Raw genomic sequence first — 23,658 nt, 5'->3', positions numbered from 1 at the left:
AGAGGAATGACCTGGCAGGACGTTCATGAAATTCAAAAAGGATAAATGGAAAGTACTTCATGTGGGACAGAATAACCACTTGTGGGGAATACAAGCTGGAAATGCTGTACCTGAGTCAGCAATGTACCCGTGCTGTGTACAAGAGTGTAGCCGCTAGACCAAACAAAGTGATTATTCCTGTTTACTCGGCACTTAAGAGACCACACCTAAGCCACTGCATCCAGTTTTGCTCTCCACCATCCCACTGTAAGGCTGCAAAGATGGTCTGTGGGCACATGACCTGTGAAGAGAAGATGAGGGATCCAAAGCTGCATGGAGATGAACCTTTGAAGGTAACTTGTGGCAGCTTGCCAGTATTGCCGTAGACATTAGGAAGAAAATGGACTCCTCAGGTGCATGGTAGGAGCCTGAGAGACAGTGGTCAAAGTAAAACAGGGAAAGTTTGTTTTGTACCAGGGAGATGCTGGTCTGCGATGATCTGAATAAGAAAGGTACTCAGACAACATAAAATATCATTGAAAATGCGGTTTATCAGAGCTAACACTGTAAAGAGAAAATAGTATAGATAATCTTGCATCTCTTTTGATGCTGGGAATCCTGAGCCGTGCAGCATCGAACAGGCCTCCAGTACGGTGCAGTGTGCAGACCCTGTCCATGGAAAGGGTTATCCCATGTTGGTCCTTTGTTGGATTCTTGTTGGAATTATTTGGAGCTCTTGTTGGATTTCCTTACAAGAAAACAATTTAATAATTTCTACTGTCAAGCAGAAAGCATGCTCACATGAGAACTTCTAGCTTCACTTCTAGATAAAGGCAGGGCCACCCAGGTGGCATAATTGCTGGTACTAAGTGGGAGCTGCCTCTGGGCTCCTCTGTTACAGTGAGCTGGCTGAGCTCATCCTGCAGCCAGGGGGTACGTGGCAGCACAGCACAGTCCTGAAAGCCAGCCCGTACATGCAGCACAGGCATAGGCCTACTCAGGTTTCTTCTTGTGTGAATCACTGACTCCTTGATGTATTACCATCTTCCAGTCAGGATCTCTACAGTGTTCTGGCTTGACATAGAGAGACTGTATTTCATGATGAGGACAGTCAGGCATTGAAACTGATTTCGTGGAGAGACTGTGTAATCTCTGACCTTGGAGGTTTTCAAGACCCAGCTAAACAGAAGCCTAAGGAACATTGTCCAAATTCAGCATTCACTGAGCTTCAGCACAAGGTTGAGCTAGATGACATCTTAAGGTCCATTGCACCCTGAATTGCTCCATCTCTCTGTTTTGGGTCTCTTCATTGCAACTGATGGGAATATCCATAAGACAGGAAAATTCTGGGTTTCTACATAACTCTATAGTGAAATTAGTGCTATGGTAGTAGTAATACAGATATAATTTAGATAGAAGTGGAGATGGAATTGGATCTGGAAAGTTTAACATGTTGCATCACTAAAGAAATATGATTGTAGAATAATAAAAAGACCCTGTTGGCCATTCTTTGTTTCTATAGTCATGCATCACATAGGCTTTATATGTCCCCTAGTTTTCATTCTTTCTCTTGAAAGAACTTGTTAAAACCAGGAATATTTGTATCCCATATTTCACACAAAGCATAATATAGCCACTAGTTTCCAACTTTTCTGGCTGCTGGTAATATGACAGTAAATTGGATTGTGGTTGACGTGTTAATATACAAGATGTATTAAAGTAATACTAAACAATCTGTGCAAGTGGTATAGCTGAGGACATATTAAGAGATCTGGATACTGAATGTTGCCAAGTTTGGCTGTTCCTTTCTTGCAGCAGGGGGGCATGGAGTACTTGATTGTTACTACAAACCATTTCTGTCTTGTATATATGGTTTGGTGTTTTGAATCTCTGTGTATTCCAGTCTGTGAAGCCAGCAATGGGCAGTCTTGAGGTACCAGAAATGACCATTATCTAGTGACAGCTTTACCCCCAGCCATCCTGCTACTTTACTGAGTGATAGCAATGAGACTCTTCTTGCCCGCTAAGTTATTTCTCCTAAATATTAAAAGGAAGGTGTGCATGGGCAACTTTTGTATTATGATATATCTGCTTTTATATTATTATATACTTCCATGTAGCTCAACTAGATCATGATCTGCCCAAATAGCTTTGGCTAAACTGTATCTTCCAAAATAATTAAAAGATGAATAAATGTCTTGTTTGGAGGGAAACCTGATTATATCTGATGCTGAAGGAGAGATAATTGTCATTGACAGAGATGGAATCTAAACAGGTGAAGTCACTGTGCCTATTAGTACTACTGAATGTCATTATCTGATGGAGAGAAGACTGAAACAAACTTCCTGTTTATCAGGGAAAATTTCATCAGATTTCCAATACTTGATGACTCCCATGAGTTCTTGTTTTGATTAAATTGAATTAAAAAATATTTATTTACCATTATTTATTTGTGCTTTACAAGTACCTCTATGGGGGAAAAAAACCCATTCTAATGCTGAATGGCCATTTTGTCTATCAAAAGTATGCACATTTAGGTTGAGACTTGGTGCTAGGCATGTTAAAGTAGAAATGAGAGGTATTTTTGAGTGAAGGTAATTGATAGTTACCTTAGTTGAGGGGCAACTTAGCGGGGTTGCAGTCTTTGAAGGAGAATTAGGTATCTGTCAAAAGCATATTCTGTAAATAAGCCTAGGATCCGGGATCTGTGTTGTGCAGGGTTTTAACCTATGTCATCATAGTAGCCTCTGAAAGTCTGAGCAGGAGAGGTGGTTTATTTACTTGAGGGGTAACTGCTTCCACGGTATTTTGGGTAGCTGAATTGAATTTCTGCAGTTAAACATACTGAACAATTTCATTTCCATAGCCTACTAGCACGTTTAATTTATTATTAGTGCTTTCAGATTTTTTCCCCCAAAACTGGAATTCCCTGTTTTGTTTCATTCTTCTTGCTGTATATTTCACCTTCTTTCAAAACTTCCTGCAGTTGTTGTTCTCCACCCATTTGTTTTCTGGCTTTATCAGACATCGCAGCAATTTTTTCCTTCTGGTCTGTGTTCCCACATGGCAAATCAACAGACTGCTTTGCTAAACAATCAGTAAGTAGCATTACTGCTACATCATTAACATTAGGGCTCTATCATTAGGCTGTTCTACCTTTTGTTGATCTTCAGTTGTATTTATAGACTTTGTATAGTAGCTATGAAGTGTTATCTTGCTGCTCTTTTACTTGTCCTCCAGGCTTAATAGGTGTTTCCAGTGGGCACTTGAGTAACAATTGCTACATAAGCATAGAAAGGGTGGAGAAACTGTGCTCCTTCCTCCCAGTGGTTCTTCTCTACAGTTGTCTTAACCCAGCTGCAAGTGTTCTGCAGCAAAATCTAAATTAGTGTGTTGTCCAGGTGTTGTTCTAGAAATTTATGCAGCTCCACCCTGATAAGTGACTAAAAAGGGGGGGAGGATGGGAGGAAGGGATGTTGAGGGCAGGGAAGAGAGCAGAACTCTCAGTAGGCCACTGTTTCTGTGTCATAACGTTGGTGAAGACGAGTGATACAGAGAATCCTCTGTAGCAAGGTAGGAGTAAGGACTGAAAACTGATCATTGTCCACAAAGCATAAGCTGTAGTTCTTATTTGGTTGTATTCATGTTGCCAGCAAGGCATTTTAGGTATTGGAAGGTATCTGTCTGGTAGTGTTGTCTTCCTGTTCTGTGGGGTTTTTTGGAAACTCTGAAATCCCATACCCCTTCCTCTTTTCTCAATGTAGAGAACAATTACTTGCTCTGTGTAGGTTTGTTAAGCTCATTAATCAGCCTGAACTTAAGTTTATTAAGTGGGTCTTCGCACTGTGGTGGCACAATCCATTTTTTTGAGTAAGTGGGTTTTGTGGATCTGTTCAATGGCTGATTTCAGAAGAGTGCAAGTTTGAAAGACTCACATTAATGATAATGGTTACAATTATTGTCAGCTAATAGATTGTTCTCCTGAGGCTGCAGAATCTATGAACTGACTGTAATTTCCTGTAAACTACATATTAAATGTTTCTGTATGCTGAAAAGGTTAGAATTCCAGTAAGACCATGTTACATGTGCTCACATCAATATGCAGTGCTACATAAGCGGTAAAACTTATGGCCACAATTAGAATTTCTAACTTAAAATTTGAGAACTGAAGTGTGATGAAGGTTTAGGGATACTTTGGAGGGGCTGCTGCTTTGCCCCTCTCTCATTGAAGTATAGGTCGTCTTGTTTAAGGCTAATTCCAGTTAATTTTATATCTGTACAAACTCAGTAACAACAAGCTTAGGGGTATAACCTAAGTTAGCATATTGAAAATTTGCAATATTTAAAATTGCCATCATAAGAAAGAATAAAAAGCCACACTTTGTGTGGCCCAAAGCCGGAAAGAAGGATGCTATTTGCAGATGTTGGGTTTCTCTTTAAGATCCTTTTACATTTTCCCTCTCTTTAAATGATTTATGGGAAATTTCCATGAGTGTCAGAAATATTGCCCTCTTGGGCCAAGTTCTCCAGACAACAGAATTATTTCTCCTTGCTCTTTTTTTAAAATTTTCTATTTTCATTTCTATTTAAAAATAAGTGTTCTTATTCATACTCCCTATGAAATCCTTGTGAAAAACTAGATTTGGGTATTATTTTCTGAGAAGCATTTTGGAGCCATCAGTTAAATGCCTTTGGAGGAACAAATAAAATTATTAAAATGTTTAAAGCACCAGCTTCAAAGCAAATACTTTTAATAGGTATTTTAAGCATCAGCTTTTAAAGTAGTTTTTGTTTTTATTTATTATTTTATTGTAATTTATTCTAAGTTTTGAAGTTTGACGTTATTGCTACAATCTGAAATAGACCATTTTGGTCAATGGCAAATAACCTTTTAAACTCTTATTACAAAAAAAAAAAATAAAAATTGCTCTAGCTGAAGTGGATGAAAATTCAAATATCTGTAAGGTGGAAACAGGCAGAGTACAGAATGAGCCTCTGAGAATAAAGGTATTTGAATAATGCATGAGTCTGTTATCTGTCCATCTAAAATAACCAAAAGTAATTTTCGTAGAAAAACAAAAGCAGAATACTATATGTAGTATGTGTTACTTTCAGTGAGGGGTGTTGTTTTTTTTTTTGTTTCTAGGTATGTTTCTATAGTTCTGTTGCAGAGATGTATCTTTTACACAGCACATGCAATCAGTGTAAACCCCATAAAAGAAACCTTCAAGCAGCTGCACCATCTTCTGGACCATGAAACAAATGCCATGAGCCAGATATGTGAACTGGTGTCTTCAGGATGGAGACCCACTTTTTTCCTTTCTCAGACTTAGTGGTAGCTTCATTGTCTGTCTGCGGCCTGTGTTTGAATCAGAATCGAGCTGTTACTTTCTGGTTTTGCCTTTAAAGACTGAATTGATCATTGAATTCCTACAAAATCTACATCAGACTTAACTAAGGTGAAGAGAGATGAGTGGGTGAACACAGTATGACAGCTCTCCTTGATAAGGAAGGGCCTTGCTGTCTAAAGAAGCTTGTCTTGTATGTAAAGACACAAGTAAGTTAGCAAAAGATTACATGCAGACTTAGTTGGGTAACTGTATACACTCAAATTTGTGCTGTTGTGTGCAGTAAAATACAAATTATGTGACCTTTCCCCCCCCCCACCACTATGGAATAGTGAGTTGTGTGCTCAGCTACTGTAATGCAAGTGATCTGCTGTCTGTGTTTAGCTTGTATTAACTTGATCGTAGGTTGGAGCATATGAACTTACTTGGGTATGTGTTATGCAAAGTCATAAAAGTATTTTTTTCACCATCAGGAGTACAAAATGAGGTTTTTAATGAGAAGTCTGTCTTTTTGTTATTTAATATATTGCTTTTAGCTTCATGTGGTGATTAAAGTGCATCTGGGAATGTTTTTATTTCATCTCTCCAATATGTAAACAGAAAATTAAAAATTCCAAGCTGGCTTTTTGAGAAATGGTAATTAGGGTTTTTATAAAGAAAAATAATGAATATGTTTCCATGTAAAAAGAATTCAAAGTGAGTTATTTTTGCATGTGATATTTACTACTTGGTGTGTATTTACCGTCTTGGCTGTGATGGCTTTTCCTGTGGTCTTTTGGAAAATTTATCGATTTCCCTTTGTTACGGGCTACTGAAAAAGAAACAAGGGATTGACTGCATAAATGCAAGAGGATTTGGCTGGAAAGGAGACTGCTGGCTGGTGATTCTCGGAGCATCTTGCCTGAGATTCGCTGGCTCATAATTACATTGCCAGTTACTTGTTGGAATGTAGGCAGAAATTCACGTTGATAGCTGCACTGACTTTTCCAAATCGAAGAATAGGGCTTTCTTTAAACAGCCTTTATTGTGTTGAACACTGAAACTGGGACAAAGAATCATAGAATGGTTTGGGTTGGAAAGGACCTTAAGGTCATCCAGTTCCAACCTCCCTGCCATAGGCAGGGACACCTTTCACTAGACGAGGTTGCTCAAAGCCCCATCCAACATGGCCTTGAGCACTGCCATATATGGGGCAGCCACAACTTCTCTGGGCAACCTATGCCAGTGCCTCGCCACCCTCACAGTAAAGAACTTTTTCCTTATATCTAACCTAAATCTCCCCTGTTTAAGTTTAAACCCATTGCCCCTTGTTCTAGCACTACAGTCGCTGATGAAGAGTCCCTCCCCAGCATCCTTATAGGCCCCCTTCAGATACTGGAAGGCTGATATGAGGTCTTCACGCAGCCTTCTCTTCTCCAGGCTGAACAGCCCCAACTTTCTCAGCCTGTCTTCATATGGGAGCTGCTCAAGCCCCCTGATCATCCTCGTGGCCTCCTCTGGACTTGTTCCAACAGTTCCATGTCCTTTTTATGTTGAGGACACCAGAACTGCACACAATACTCCAGGTGAGGTCTCACGAGATCAGAGTAGAGGGGCAGGATCACCTCCTTTGACCTGCTGGTCACGCTCCTTTTGATGCAGCCCAGGATACGGTTGGCTTTCTGGGCTGCAAGCACACACTGCCTGCTCATGTTTCTTTAGGCTCACCAGACTTTTGTGTTGTTGAAGCTGATAAAAAGAGTTGCTTGCATTACAGCATAATACTGTTTTTCCTTATCTGTGTGGTATTTTTTTTTTTTACAGTGTAATTTTTCTTTCATAATAATGTTGTTTTATCATTCTTCATCCACCTGCCTGTATTTCACATGCTTCTCAGTTTTCTACTGTTCAGGAAAATTGTGTGATTTTGTATATGCAGTTAATTCATAGTCAAAGCTTTAAAACCAACTCGTCCAGTTTCAGTTGTGCTGTTTAACTGGTAGTGATAAAAATGCTGTAATTACAATTACATGGAAGTCTATGACATTTAACACATTGTAGTTGGCTCATGTTATAGTTACCTTGAAATCTGCTTAGTCATTAGGACAGGGTTAGAAACTGGACTTGTACAAAACTAAATGTAAATCAGGAGAGATTTAAATAATCTGGCCCCATATTAGTAAATTGGGACACTATTTCTAGAATTTGGAGAAAATGCATAAACTAGATGATACTGGATTGTGAAAGTACAGCTTATAAGAAAGTTAGAAAACTGGTTTGGACAAGAGTTAAGAGAGAAAACAGTTCTTAAAAGCACGTAGGGGTATATAATGATAATTAACATAAAGATAAGTGAGCACTGTGTTATAGAGTAGCTGTTCCAGAACTATATAATATTTCAGAATAGTGTTTTTTATATGCATATGTGCCAGTGTGTCCGTTCCTATTGAAATGAAAAAATTGGCAGTGGCTAAATGGAAATTTGTGAAGCCACCTTAAAAATCAGCTCTCAGTCAGAGTAGGCCTCATAACCTGTGAACCATGGAGAATTTTTCTGTCCTTGCACATCAAGAGTCGTGGCATATTCAGTGATCTCACATTACATGCAAATTTATTTTATATGTAATTTGGGCACATCTGAAGATTGGTGTTGGCTAAAATGATTTTGATATTAAATTCTGGCTTACTTTGAACATGTGTAGGATTTTAAAATTTTCTTGTTACTTGATGCTTTATAAGTCTATACTTTTCTTATTTTAAGCTCAAATATAAAGGGCTTGGACTAGAGACAATTAAAATAGGAACGTATTTGAGCAAAATTTAGCTGCTAGCTATATATAAGAATGTGAGAAAAGGTTGTTTAAGCTTTGAGGAATTTAAGTGTTGCTTTTATTTTTATTACTTTAGGTGTTTACTGTCAAGCACTGTGATGATGTTAGAAAAGGCAGGGGAAAGCATTTAGAAATCTATTGGCAATAATGCCTAGATAGTGTTTGTACTGTTTCAGAAAGCTGTGGTTTTGGGGGGTAGGGGTTATGGCTGCAGTGGTGGTTTTGGTTTTGTCAATTTTTGAAGAGTTTGGGAAAGCTTAGAAAATGCTCTCTGCAGGAAGAGTTTATTGCAGCAAGTGGAAAGACCTGCACTGATGGTCTTTCTGTTATATCTTTTATGGGCTTTTCATAGAAAAGCTGACTTAAAGAAGGTGGATTTTAAAGGCTGTAGATTGAAAACAAACAGAAAATGAAACTTAGGGTATTTTTAGTGTGTTCTGCTGCTTACGTCACTTCTGTTAATAGTAACCTACTGTCTGAAAAGAGGAAACTGGGATATGTGAGCTAGAAGCTGGAAAAAATTTACCTTGAAATCACTAAATATTTTGGTAGAGGGAGTGACTGAAGTTGTCTTAGGTTCTTGTGAATCTGATAAATTTGCTTCTTGTGGGAGCTTGAAAAGATTGTTTTCTGCCGAGAGGGATCTGTGTATACCTCTAAGAAGAAAATACTCTGCTCTGCATAGGTGAAAGGAGGGGAGGAGGAAAGGAGCCTGTGATTCTTATGGGCTTGAAATCTGTGGATATCTTCTTTCTTTGGGCTGTGAACATGCTAATAACATATAAAGTTTGACCAATAACTATTATATTCAGCCTTCAGGGCTTCAACTGCTTGCAGGATCAGGAAAGAATTATTTTCCTAATGTGTAATTTGGCTTCTTGGCTGCTGATTTGTGCGGTGGCAGATCACGCTGTGACAGCTGAAATGTTTCCTACCCTAAATGTTATGTTGTGCCCCTCTCATAGCAGTTGCCAGTCATGTGGCAGGGGTGACTGAAGTGGCACATTTGGCAGTTCTTAATTTGCTGCACTTTACTATTCCAGAGTATGAAGGTATTTGCTACAGTATTAGACTGATAATGGGGCATGATGGTAGCAGCCCAGATGTTGACAAGTTTTTCCAGGAGAAATTGTTAGGGACTTTGCAGAAACAGTCATCTTCCTCTGTAGCATGAGGAATGGTTCACCTAGGGAAGCATGCCCAAGTGATCTCATACTTAATTGCTTGCAGAATCTTTTGGCATTGGTAATAACCTATTCTCTATGAGTGACATACATATTTAGTGTAAAAGGACAGTAAAGACTATTTTTGGGCTTGTACTGAAGTTTGTGAACTTACTTAGCTCAGGTGGTACGAGTGCAAATGGTGAGAACTGCTTCTAATTTTGGAATGGGCAGATACCCAGAAGGAAGCATTCTGCTCTCTGGGCACTGTGTACATTTCACTTTGAAGAAGCCTTCGTCCTTTCTGTGGTCCATATTGGCCATTTTGAGAGCTGCTCTTACAGGGATTTGGGTGATTCTTTATGACTTGTCAGTGGAGCTTTTTTAAGATGTAATTGGCTTTGTCTCATTTGAATGAGGTGACGCGTTGCTTCATTCTGAATTGAGAGTCTGAAGTCAGCTGCAAAACCAAGCTTTTATCTCACAAAGGTGTATGTATTTCCTTGCCATTTCCTTGCTTTGATGAAATAACCAATAAAGTAGGCTTGAAAGTTAATCTAAAGCAAAATAAAAGGTATAACCACAAAAACTTCATCACAGTTTGAGTTGAGATGTGATTGCTGTGAAATGGCCAGCAGCCAAACTTTGCAGTGCATGTGACTTCACCTGGCACTGTCATCTGCTCTGAAAACATTTCTTAAATGATATAATGATGAATGGCATTTCTATTTAACAGTGTCATCAACTCAAAATGTTCTGTAACATCTGTTGCTTTGTTCATACGTGGCAACAAAGATGAAATAACTGAAGTGTCTGAGAAAATGTTTGGGGTTTACAGAAGGGCTACCTGCTTTCAGGCTGCTTGGGTAGAAAGCTTTGGCTAGTTACTGTGAGCTTCTGGTTGTGTTATGCTCGTGGAAGAATTGTTGCTACTTTCTGGTCTTTGTACCTACAGTGTATCATAGGTAAAACGGGGAAAAAATCTTCAGGAAAATATTAAGAATGTGTGATATGATGAAATACCATTTTGTGTTTTACTGGTTGTTGATAGATTATGAATATAAAAAGCTGTTTTCTAATGAAATTTTTCTTTGTGCCTGATATCCCCATCAAGTGCTGTTTATTCTTTGTTTCCAAAGCAGAAAGCTAGAAAACAAAAGAATGCCAAAAATCACAACCTCAGAGGCGCAATTCCTTTCCACTGTTAGGAAAGTGTGCTTGTATTGAAAAAAAAAAAAAAATGTATCTTTTAAAATTATCATTCTTGAATTTAAAAATTGAGAATTTCCCTTCCATATCAGCTAATCTATAATTTGGGATTTTTTTTTTTCACAGAGGGTAGGCAAGATAGGCATGGCATTTGTATGAAAATGTGGTTAACTGTTATACTTCAATTTTTAAACTAGCATGTCAGAACTTCCTCTTCTTAAAACTAGCCCTGCAATTCACTTTACAGATTTGAGTGGTTTTAAAGACAAAAACAGTGACTTGAATGTCATTGCATATGTATTGCCAGTTGAATTGACAAGAATCCATTTGTTCTTTGTTTCTAGGATTAAACTTTAAAATGCTAGACCTACTCCAGTAATACAAGTTTTAAGAGCCCAAATTTTCATAAGCTGTAGGACTTGCTCTCATAACAGCTGTTTAAATGCTGAGTTTTGTTTTAATTTCTTTCCCATTGTTCTGTATAGTTCTTCAATATAAATGATTGGCCAAACCTCTGATTCTTGGATTAAGGATGGCTTTTGTTTGTTTTGAAAATCATTAATAAGTACCCCCCAAAATATGTCCAAGATATTGCTGACATGACTGACTAGTATTGCTCATGCCACTTTTAATATTGCAGGATAGGCATATTGTTTATAATCTGAGCCCTCCCTTCCTCTCTGTAGTGATTTGCACGCTTCCATGTGCCTCTTTCTCAGCCTGTGTCATTAAATGTTAGAATTCTGAGGTGCGGTAGCTTGGGTAATAATTCTGTGATATCTTGTGGGTTTGTTTATTAGTTTGCCTTTTTTGCATACCAGAAGTGTCTTCTGGAGATGACAGCAGCAGTCTTTGTTTTATGTTAACTTTTACTTTTGGTCATATGAAAGCAAGGTTGTGGAATTTGTACCTTTTTAGAGAAGGTATCAAAATATGGGGGGGATTCAGGGGTCCAGAATGGGATGTGCAAACAGTGGTATGTTACGTAGCTAATTAGGTTTTGGGTGCTGAGTCGAGGTGTCACTTAAGCAGCCAGTGAGGAAATGATTGGATCAAATAATCCTAACCCCAAAAAATAATGTGTCAAAAATAGCCTTTCTCTGTGTGGAAGGTGCCTTTACTCCTGTCTACCAAGAGTGCTTTTTTCTTATTTTTGCTTTCTGAAAGTAACCTCACTTTCTTTTAAAACATTGTACGGACAAGTGGCAGTGTTGGTGACCTTATAATAATTGTTCTTGTGAGAACACTGACCTTCAAAGTGAGAGAGGAAGGTTTAAATCTTTTTCAGACTGGGATTCAAACTTCATCTTTCAGAAGCATACACTATGCTTCTGTATGCTGGGAAATAACTAACTTCTTCCTCTTGAAGTCATTCCTCTTTGTGGAAAGGGGTATGTTATTGCTCTGTCAACTTTAGCTAGCTGAATGGTAAAGGCAGTCACGGGAAAAGGTGATATATATATAGGGTGGTGGTGTTTTGTGGTTTTGTTTTTTATTTTTTTAGTACTACTTTCTAGTTTGAAGTTGCTACTGTATTTTATCCTAAATACCTGTGCTTTTCTTGTGTGTGTATATGCGAATAGTGTTTTGGGGAGTAAAAATTAAACCTCTTTGAACTTTTCTTTCCTCTTTAAGTCATATTTATTCTTGTGAAGATTATTATATTTTACAGGAAGGGCAATGCCTTTATTTCTTTGTTCTTCAATTCCTCTCAATGTAGGGAATGCTACTTTCTTTTAGAGACAATTGCCTGATGAAGTATTTAGAAGAAGTGAGTGGAGGAGGAATGCTTTATTTGAGGATCTTATAGGAGACTGAGGCATGAACTTTTCATTGAGTTTAATCATATGGTACAAACACTTCTAAATGGTTTCAAATCTTGTTATGTTACTGTCAAGATAGAGTTGTTACCACACAGGTTTAGGGAACAGCATGGACAAGGCTTTCTAGATGTACGGGTAAGATTTGATGTGTATAAATGAAACTGAATTTCTTTTTATAACCATCGGAATACCTTGTGGGCTTAAATGTATTAAACTCAGTTGTTTAGGTACCCAGTGTGGCATATTGGTTGAAGTACTGAGTTAGCTTGGTGCCCAGCCAGTCTTTTTAGGGAACCTAGAAGAAGTTATTTACTTTGGAGTTAATTTTTATGCTAAAAGACTGATTGGTGAAGTGTGTTACTCATATTAATATGAACCTCTTGGAATTGGAGCTGAGAGGAAGATAAGTATCACAGATTTGTGTTTGGTATTTTGCTAGACTGTATTGTTGTTTTGGTTTGTCATAGCTCTGTCTGCAAAATGAGGTACAGCAGATTTTAGATGTTTAAGTTGCTTTCTAATCTAATGATGTTAACAAAATGTTCTTCTGTTAAGTTATTTAGTTTTTTTCTGTTTTTATTTGCAGCTTTCATCCAGTCGGATGGCATAATAGAAATGCTACGTTTTGATGAAGGAGACCTATTGCAGGTATGTAGTCTGAGTAAATCACCTGAACTAGCAATGTTTCATCTTTTGGACATCTGCTTTTTGAAACTTGTGGGTGAGTGGGCTTCTGAAAATAAGCAAGCATCAAAAAACTTTTGGACCTCCTAGAGTTATTTTCAACAGTATGCTTTAGTGTGTCCTGTGGTTCTGTTTTCCACAGCTTGTGTGTTGGGAAACTGGTAGAGCTTTATCTGGCCATTTTGTCCAGGTTTTTTTCCCCTCAGAAAAACTGGGGGATGCTTCATGTTTAAGATTCATCTTGATGTAGAGTTGGGATGCAATTGGATAGTACAACTAGAGCAACGAGGAAGTGTTGCAAGATTCCCAAATATAAAGGCAGCCATTGGGACCAAGAAGCCAATGGGTTTACAGAAATTTTGTGTTACTGCAATGAGGTAATTTTCATTTGGAATATACTGGGCCTCAGATCCTGTGAATGCCTGTCTCCAAAAGCCGAGGGGTTGACCTCAAGTCATCTGGTGCTTTCTGCCAGAGGCTCCAGGTAGGACCTGAGGAAAAGGTGAGGGAACTTGGGTTGTTCAGCTGGGAGAAGAGAAGGTTCAGGGGGGATCTTACAGCTGTCTGTAACTACCTGAAAGGAGAGTGAAGTGAGGAGGTGGCTGATCTCTTCTCCAAGTAACAGGTGGTGATAGGACAAGAGGTAACAGCCTCAAGCTGCACCAGGGGAGGTTTGGGAATGAGGTTGGATGTTGGGAAAAATCTGATCACCCTTTGGGTGAATAAGCATTGGAACAGGCTGCCCAGGGAAGTGATGGAATCACCGTCCGTGGAAGTGTTAAAAAACTCTGTAGATGAGGCCTTCAGTGATATGGTTTAGTGATGGACTTGGCAGTCCTGGGAGAGAGGTGGGACTTGATCTTAAAGATCTTTTCCATCCTAGTGATGGTTTTACAACCATTCTCCCTGGCTGCAGCGTAAAGCCCATTTTTTGCATGTTGCCCGGTCCAGGCTGGTCCAAGGGCTACTGCATGAACTATCTCTCATTTAATTTGTTCAAAGGCTTGTTGTTGCTCAGGGCCCCATTTAAAATTGTTCTTCTTCCAGGTCATGTGATAGAGAGGGCTTACAATCAGACTGTGATTTGTGATGTGCGTTCTCCAGAACCCCACAACACCTAAGAAGGCTTGTGTTTCTTACTAGTTGGTGGAACCATTGCTGTTATCTTGTTGGTCACATCTGTGGGGATCTGGCAACATCCATCTTGTCATTTTATTCCTAAAAATTGAATCTCCTGTGCAGGTCCATTGACCTTACTCCGTTTTATGGCAAAACCAGCTTTCAGCAGGATTTGAATTATTTTCCTCCCTTTCTCAAAAACTTCTTTTGCTGTATCACGCCACATGATAATGTTACCAATGCATTGCAGGTGTTCTGGAGCTTGCCCTTGACCCATTGCAGTCTGGATCAGTCCATGGCAGATGGTAGGGCTGTATTTCCACCCCTGGGGCAGTCGGTTCCAAGTGAACTGGACACCCCTTAAAGTAAAAGCTGCACTCTGCTGCCAAAGGGATTGAGAAAAATTCATTGGCAATATCAATCGTGGCATACCACTTGGCTGCCTTTGACTCTAGTTCATACTGAAATTCTAGCATGTCCGGTACAGCAGCACTCAATGGTGGTGTGACTTCATTCAGGCCACGATAGTCTACTGGTAGTCTCTGCTCTCCCTTAGACTTTTACACTGGCCATATGGGGCTCTTAAAGGGTGAGCGCGTCCTGCTGATCATGTGTTGGCTCTCCACTGAATGGATCAGCTCATGGATGGGAATCAAGGAATCTCAGTTGTTACAGTATTGCTGCTAGCGTGCTGTAGTAGTGCACCCGTGGCAATACTGTACTGGTGGTGATTGGCACTTGTTCTTCAACCTTCAGCAGTGCCACAAGAGAAGGGTCTTCTGAGAGACCAGGCAAACTGGACAGCTGCTTCATTTCCTTTGTCTCCAAGGCAGCTATACCAAAGGCCCATTGGTACCCACTTGGGTCCTTGAAATACTTTCTCTTAACATCATCTGTGACAAGGATGCACAGAGACTCTGGGCCAGTCAGAATGGGGTGCTTTTCCTACTCTTTCCTAGTCAGGCTGATTTCAGCCTCAGTACAGTCAGCTGTTGGTATCCTCTTGTCACTCCAGAAATACAAATGGGTTGTACCCCCTGATGACTTGATGGTATTAGGGTACACTGTGCACCAGTGTCTCCTTTTACTTCTGTGTTTCTGACATGCCAGCCCATTGGATCCACACAGTTTAGTGGACACAGCTGCCCATTTCCTCCACCTGTCTGAAGGCAGGGCTCCCCTAGTACTTCTCATAGGGTTCTCCGCCTCCTTTCTGTAAAAACAGATTAGAATTACTTCCCATAGGATCAGGAGTAAAATCAGCTCTCCCACTCTGGGTAACTTCCCACCAGAGACTGGAGCAGCAACTTTCCTCAGGAGCCACTATTTGTGATTGTTTTTCCTTGCAATTCATATGCCTCTAAGGTCAAAGTAGGTTTTCTTTCACACTTCCTCATGTTCTCTCCACGGTCCCACAGGTAAAACCACAGAGTACCCTGTGTACTAAATGCAAAGGTGGCTCTTGGGACCAAGTAGCCACTGGGTTTAAAGGAAGTTCAAATTACTGCAGTGAGGTAATTGCAGTTGCAAATATGTATTTTTCATGTATAATGTTGCCATTCCTGTCAGTTTTCTTTTGGTGTGAGTCAAAACAGACAAAATGTTAAACTTTAAAGAATACGTGCTGATATTTTGAGATGGTGGTGGTAGTTGGGATGAAATACATAGCAGCATGGCTTGATACTGTAGAACAGTTTGGAATTTCTGCTGATTAGGATGTCATGCACATGTTCTGTGGATTGTATTTATGTTGTGAATATCTTCTGTTTAAAATTCCTTGATGATGTTAGTCCTGGTAGTTGAGAAGGGAGGAGAGGAGAAAAAAGAAAGAAGTTAGTTGTTTGTATGATTAGATCACATGGCATGTGATGGTGCTCACTAGCAGTTCAGTTCCTGATTTCCAATTCCTACCTTCAGTCTAGTCTAGAAGAGCCAAAAAATATAAAAGCTGTATAGTTCTGGGCTGGTGGTAAGGTTATTTGTTTCAGATTTATGAAGATTTCCCCCCACCTACCTAAGTTGTATGGGTTTGTTTCTTTTTTTTTTTTTTCCTTTGACTGCTTGGCCCTTAATGTAATTCAAAAATGCCATAGGTTTTAAGATTATGATGTACAAGGATGAGATACTTCAAAAAGATCTGAACTGGTGACAGAAAAGGTTGTGGTTACAAATGAACATCCCCACCACCACCACAAACCCCACCAAAATAAAAAAAGGAAAACACCCTACAAGCAAACAAAAAAGGCCCAGGTTCTTATTAAACAGTTGTTTAGATACCATGTGCTAAAGACGTTCTCATAATACATAACTATGTACGCGTATTTTTGGATATTGAGGAAGTAAAATGGTGGAAGCTTTCCATATAGTTGTTACAGTCTCAATTATTGCAGTTTTTTGACTTGGAATTTAACTTGCATGGAGAGACCACGTATCAGTAAAATGTGAGGGGAAAAAAAAAATCACTAGGCTTTCTTTCTTTCCTTTACTTATTCTATAGGAATGTTTTGTTCTACAAGAGTGCCTTAAAAATGGCTGACAAGCATTGACCCAATATTTAAGATAAAAATTGTGTAATCCGATTCAATCATTATATTTTAGGTGTTTTTTTAGGATTATTTTTTAAATTTTTTTTTAAAATAATGAAAATCTAGCACTCCATTAATCACTGTAGTTCTCAGGACTAGAAAGTAATGGCACTGCTGTGAACCACCTCCTAATTCATATAAAGATGAAAATTAAGATGGATTGTTAATCATGCCAAATTTATTGCAAGATGCAACAGAGACAGGAAAATCAGTTTAAATATTATGGTGGGACAAAGTCAAGCAATTCTCACTGTTGCACTGTAAACTTTGCAGTGCTTTGGATTGCATTTGGCTGCCATTTATCCTAATACATTGCTGAATATTTGATTTAAAACAAAGCAAGCGAGACAAAATTTCTAAGAAATGGATTATATGTTTTATGTTATAGTTGTGGCTCTGAAGCCAAAAATACCTACATAAGTTAAACCAGTTCCTTTTAATTGGAATGATAAGCATGTTTTGCAATTCGTTTATTCTTTTCCTGTAGATTTCAATTTGGTGACCTCTCATGACTACTTACTGCAGTTAAAAACTAAACCCAAAGTAAATACATTGTTGTAAAAACAGATTTACATTTGTGAACAGCAGTCACTACAGCTTTAAACCTAGCATAATGTCATTGAATGTTTCTCTTTCAAGCTTTCTATAGGTTTTCATAAGTGTTTGTTGATTGTAGGTCATCTATCACTACTACATCATCGTATTTATGCTCTAATAACTCAGTATTGTCTAATGTCACCTTCTGTTGATTAAATGTGAAAAAATAACCAGTGCATAAAGTGATTAATAATCATTGAAGTGTCAAAGCTATTTCCAGCCTTGGTTTATTTCCTCACCTCAGAAAATTTGGTATCTTCACAGTGGCAGCAAGCCCTTTTCTTGTTTGAAGGAGTTGTTTTCTAAGTAAGGTGAATCAAATGCTCAGTCTTACATAATTTAATCCTTAGGGATTCCTGCCACTTCCCTCCAGTTAGAGTATATCCTCTTGATACTGTGTTTGTTCTTACTTGGGCTGCGTACTATTGGTTAAACACTTCTTATGTGTTTCAATGGCATATTAGGACTTCTGTTGAAAAAAAGTAAATGAAATGTGTTGGAAAATTATGCTTGACCAGGCTGACTTAAAGCAGTTAATTATTGAAAGAGCATAAATCTTTAAATACTGAAGTAAAACCCCCTTACATCTAGGAAAAATGAACTGGCAATGGAAATTAACTTACTAGGGATAAGAGTAGTGAAGTGGAGACTGTACATTTTGGGTATGGACTTCCAGTACATGGGTTGGAAGATGCTACACCATGTATCTTTGCCCTCTGTTTCAACAGAGCAAAAATGAGATTTTTTTTTTTTTCTTTAGAATATATGCTTAAAGGTTTATATCTGAATAAATTTATGCTACTTCTGCCTATGGATTAAATTACAATAATGAGAGGATTTCCTAATTCTGTCCTTCACATGAATTAGTTCCCTTAAGGACTCAACAACTTTTTGAGCTCTTCAAATTATTTATTTATATCCTGAACATAGGGTAAGAATTGTATTAATGTGAGTTGTCCATTGCTCAGTGCAGTGCAGGGTTTGGTTTTTTTTCTTCAGTAGCAGCTGACTTACAGATGCTTATATAAATTGATTGGCACTTCAGAGTCATGGACCTCAGGAGATCACCTAGTACTTTCTTCAGGTGTTAGTATGTGTAAACAGACTACCCTTGGCAGATGTGTGACTCTTCTGCTCTTAAAACCTCTAGAGAAGTAACTTTCACAAGTTCCATCATGATATTTCATTAATGCCTAAGCTGTTTTTGCCATGTCTTTCTCCAACACATATCCAGTTGATTTTTTTGTTTTTGTTAGCTTTTTTCCCTTTTCATACTGATAGTTTTGTACTAAAAGACACCTACAGCTTCTTCATGCAAACTTTTAAAAACATGTTGTAACTTTCTTTACTGGATTTTTTTATTTGTCGACACAGTGTAGCATTTAATAGGGAAAGTAGTACTCTAAGGCTTTGAGCAAGGTCAGAGTAGTTGCTTCCCTGTATAATAACACTTGCTTTAGTAATTACAAAATTAGTTGGAACTTTTTTACAGCATTTCGTTTGCTCATATAGCTTGTATTTCACTATGTTATGGAGACACATTCTTTTCTTTTGCGTATTACTCTTAGTCAGTTATTCCCAGCTTTAGATTTGAGCTCTCCTTCAGCTTTCAGATTTGAGCTGCTTCTTCAAATTTGCCTTGTCAGTGTCAGGCCATGTCCTCTGCATGTCTTGATTATTTGAACCCCTTTTCAGACCTGACAGATGCTTCAAGCTCCTGACAGTGTTGTAATCTGCAAATATTAGGAGTGCTGAAATAAACTACAACTGTTATTTTAAGTAATTTATCCTTTCATGTTGAGCCAACATACAGTCTCACTTTTTGAGGACCTTATTTTGAACAGCAAAGTAAAATTTTTTTCAGAACAAGGTTTTCATTTGCTCTTAGTTCATAAAGGCCTGTTTCCCAAGTCACTGTATTTATTAAAAGCTCTTGAGTATCTCATGTTTTCTGTACAATGTAGTCAGAGCCACTATTTTCCACAGTGAGCAATCTTCTGTGCAGACTGTTTGAAAAATACTCTGCTTATGTAGTGGTATTTTTAAAGTAGCATATTCTTAAAGTGAAAAAGGAAAATTCTAGATTCTTCAGTCATATTCTCTTAATGTGAATCACTACACTTGCCCTTACTGCAGTAATCTTAGGTGTATGAGATGCTTTTTTACAGGTTAACTCCTAGAAATTGTTTTACTGATATTGCAGAATAGTTAAAATAGAGGGAAAAAAAATGTGGTTATATATACTTAACACATTTTCTGTCTTTGCTCATAAGCTGCTGTAAACTGCTAGTTGCAAAAGCTGGTAATGAGAATTACAATGGTCCTAAGTGTCAGATAGCTGGGAACTTAACATGTTTTGCAGTAGCTTTGCAACAGGGAAGCTACGTGACTTGTTACATGCATGGGAATCAGCAATGCTGATCTCTTACTGGATGAATTTAATATTTTCTGCATGACCTTCTTTCCATATGGCATGGTAAAGAAGTATCTTAATAGGAGTGGCAACTTATCTCTGGTGTATCAGTGATAGTAGTTTCATACAATTTTAATTGTATTTTTTATTACCTCAAGTTTTCATATTGTATGTTGACTTTTAAAAGGGTTTTGAAATGTAAAAATTTTTTTACTAAAGAAAGCATACTTAGGAAGAAATTATTTACTGTGAAGGTGGTGAGACACTGTCACAGGTTGCCCAGAAAAGCTGTGGCTACCCCATTCCTGGCAGTGGGCAAGGCCAGGTCTAGGGGAAGGTGTCCCTACCCATGGCAGGTGGGTTGGAACTGTATGATCTTTTAAGGTCCCTTCCAACCCAAACCATTCTGTGATTCTGTGTGATCTCCATTGATACCCATATAGCCAAACTGTATGATACAGATCACCTAATTGGGCAATAGGGTGGCTGGACCATTGATGTCAGTGGGTATACTCTACAGTACAAAGTTCAACTGGTTGTCAGTTATCCATGATGGATCTTGATTCTGAGGACAGTACTGTTTAATGTCTTCATTAGCAGCCTTTATGATGGTATAGACTACTCTCAGTAAGTTTGCAGGTGCTACCAAATTAGCAACTGGAAGGCAAGGCTGCTATTCAGAGGGACTTTGGCAGGCTGACAGGAGGCTTATGACATTCAGCTAAGGCAAATACAAGTCCTGCACCTGGGAGAGAACAACCCTGTGTTAACAGGACAGGCTGGGCAGTGAGTGACTGGCTAGAAAGTAGCACTGTAGAAAAGAGGCCCACTGGGAGGGCCTTGTGGACAATAGATAGATGTGTGCCCTTGCAGCCTGTTGAGCAAATATGGAGCCAGAGGGATAATGGGTAGGATTCCCCCCTTCCCCTCCCCCCTTAAGCATTTGTGAGGCTGCAGTTGGAGTACTGTGTCCAGTCTGGGTCACCCAGTACAAGGAAGGCACTGCTACACTGAAGCAAGCACAGCAGAGGGGTACCAGGATGATCAGAGGTCTGGAATGCTTCTCAAGATGTGTTTTCTTCAGCCTTTAGAGGAGAAGACCAAGGAGAAAACTAGTTGCTGTGGGCAGTGTAGAGTTGACAAAGAGCCAGATTTTTCATTGTGCGCAGTGGAAGGATAAGAGGCTTTAGACACAAATTTCAGCATGGGATGTTCCAAACCCATCTAATAAAAAAGCTTTTAGACTTGAGGGTTACCAAACACTGGACCAGGTTATTTAAAGAAGTTGTAGGAATTTCTGTCTTTGGAGATACCCAGAATTCAGTGTCCTAGAGCTGTGAGTAGCCTGCCCTAACTAGACCTCCTCTGAACAAGGGTTGACTAGGTGGTCTTTGGAGCTTCCTTCCAGCATGTGATTTTACAGAAGAGTAAAAGTCATCTTGGTTCACTGCCATTGCTTGTGGGCAACTGAAGTTCTGCTGCTGCTCAGGAAAAATAATTGCAGTTTCTACTTCTTGTACAGGAAGAATTGTCATCCCTAGGCTTTAGTTTAAAAATAATTAATTGATAATTAATTGATGCCCAGGATTAAGTGACTGTTGCAAAGCCAATGTCAATAGCAAATGTTGCATCAGTTAAAGTCAACTGATGTTTTTGTTACATGAATCTGTGTAATGAAAGTGCATGGCATGGCAAGAATAACTCAGTTCAGTCCACTTTCAGATCGCAATATTAATTTTTTTTATTAACTTAGCAAAATATTCATCATTAATTACGGTTCTTTTAACTATCCTACTTATTAGTATAGCACTCATGAATGGAGCGATAAAGATTTAAGCTGCCATCTACATATTGATTTTGTAGCTCTCAACTTTCACTTGCAAGCAGCATACAGCTTTTTTACAAGAAGGAACCAGCATTACTAGGGACTAACAATATGTTAAATATACTGAAAGCTTCAGCCTGAAAGAGTCTTGAGTTAGTGTGGCTACTCTTGTGTAGGAAAACAGAATGCTCTGGTTGTTGAGAATGCTGGTAAAATTCAAGAAATGTGTTTGTATTTGGTGTCCAGAAACCTCAGGTCTTGATTAAGACAGTCTCCCTGCTTTGTTGTGCCCCTCCTCCTCCTTCATCCTTTAAGACTTTAGGGCTTTAATTCAGTTGCTTAAACATAGGTAACAAGTGCTATTTGAGATGCCCTAGGCTGTCCCAGACATCTACAGGAGCCTGGCAGATATCACACAGGGCATAGAAGAAACTGTGCCTTTCTGCATGTCAGTCTGAGACCAGGCAAGCTGCCCTAGGACACTTATCTCCAGTGGCAGCAGATACCTATGTTTAGATGACTGACTGTAGTGCTAGGTAATATGACCTTTTACCAAGTAAAGAATAACTATTATAACAAACTAGTGACACATTAAAATAACTTTTTTGGTGGCAGTGGGTTTTTTTTTTGTGTTTTGTTTTTTTTCTTTTAACTGGCATGGTATGTCTTTATAGAGACAGTCTTAAGATTGTGTGTGGGTTTTGATTATCTGTCTGCACAAGATTGTTGTCTGGTGTTGTTCCCCAGCTGTGCCGAGTCTGCAAAGTGTGCTTTCAAGTACAGGTTCTCTGTGAAATCTTTCTTGTGGATGTGAGCCTCTGAAGAGAAATGGTTGTTAAGTCTTGAAACTTGTCCTGGCTGACTGCATTGAGGATCGAATTGAAAAAGAAAATAGTAGAACATGTCGGTGATAACATTTGTATGTTTCTGTTTACTGCATGACTCTGAAGATTGAATGTGATAAAAATGAGTGGCAATTATAGAAACTGCCACATGAGATTTATTTTTGGTTTAGTTCCATGATGCCATGGTTGAACTGCTGAAGTTGGTATGCCATTTCTTCTCTCTTGACTGACCCTGATTTAAAAAAAACAAGCCACCAACCACGCAAAACCACACACAAAACAAAAATACCCAACCCAAACCCAACCAAAAAAAACCCAAAACACCACCCCAAACAAACCCAAAACAAAGCCTAAAAACCAGCCACAAACCCAAACCCCCAAACCAAAATAAACCCAAAGTTACACAACAAAATACCAACAAAATACCCACAAAACCTCCAAACAAGCCAAAACAACCTCCTTCTCAAAGCAAAAAGTGTTATTGAAATGAATTTGTCATTTAACTTGTATTTAGCAGAAAACCAGGCTTTTCTTTACAAGTGTGACTCCTTGATGGATTTTTGCTCTTAAATATATTTCATGTGTGTGGTGTCCTATGAAAGTAATTTGTGCTTTCAAACTTTATGTATAGTTACTAGACTGATATTTTCAGTAGCAAATCTGTACTTTCAGAACATAGGAGGGAAAATTTGAGTGTATGATCAGCCAGAGAATTTAACTCCCAATAGTTAACTGCAGGCATAGCTATGTGGTAGTTGAGCAATTGTCTATGATGCATATTTCTGTTTGCTTCTGTATTTTTCTGGATTTAAATTTGATCTCCACTGCCTTTTGTAAGTTGGCCTGGATAATATATAATGGTATATAGTATACTAAATATTAGGGGTATTGACTGCAAGTTATGATGCTTAGGAGCATAGATAACAAATAACTTTACTGAATAATGTAAAACTTAATAAAATATTCTCCTTTGTTAGAGCCAAAGCTAGTTGTCAGAGATGGGACAGTGCTGGTAATGACTACTTTGATTGCCTTGTCATAGGATCTGAACTTGTTAGTTCCATCACCTGACTGTTAGTAGCTGCTGGTAATTTAATGATGTGCTTTAGTTAAGTTTCTAAACAAAAATCATTTACTGAAAGTTGTATTTAATTGTAGTGATTAATGCACTTTGAAGGATGTTGGTAAAGAATACAGGGTGTTTATGCATCTGTTAACTTCATAGAGTAAGCTTGGTTGTTGTTGTAGTTTACCCATC

At 38.6% G+C, this 23,658-nt stretch overlaps 1 protein-coding gene across 1 annotated transcript in view; it reads left to right on the top strand.

Moving 5' to 3' along the window:
- TMEM131 (transmembrane protein 131) overlaps positions 1 to 23,658 on the top strand; it is a 98,417-nt gene that overhangs the window by 8,080 nt on the left and 66,679 nt on the right. The window contains exon 2 of the mRNA XM_062628565.1: positions 12,919 to 12,980. Within this exon, the coding sequence (XP_062484549.1) occupies positions 12,919 to 12,980 (62 nt within the window). The remainder of the gene's footprint in view (positions 1 to 12,918; positions 12,981 to 23,658) is intronic.

The sequence above is a fragment of the Pezoporus occidentalis genome, unplaced genomic scaffold (assembly GCF_034315485.1).
Source record: "Pezoporus occidentalis ecotype Australia unplaced genomic scaffold, CSIRO_AGI_Poc_V1 ctg32, whole genome shotgun sequence".
Classification (NCBI taxonomy): domain Eukaryota; kingdom Metazoa; phylum Chordata; class Aves; order Psittaciformes; family Psittacidae; genus Pezoporus; species Pezoporus occidentalis.
The sequence above is the reverse complement of the archived record's forward strand: the minus strand, read 5'-3'. Positions and strand labels throughout refer to the sequence as shown.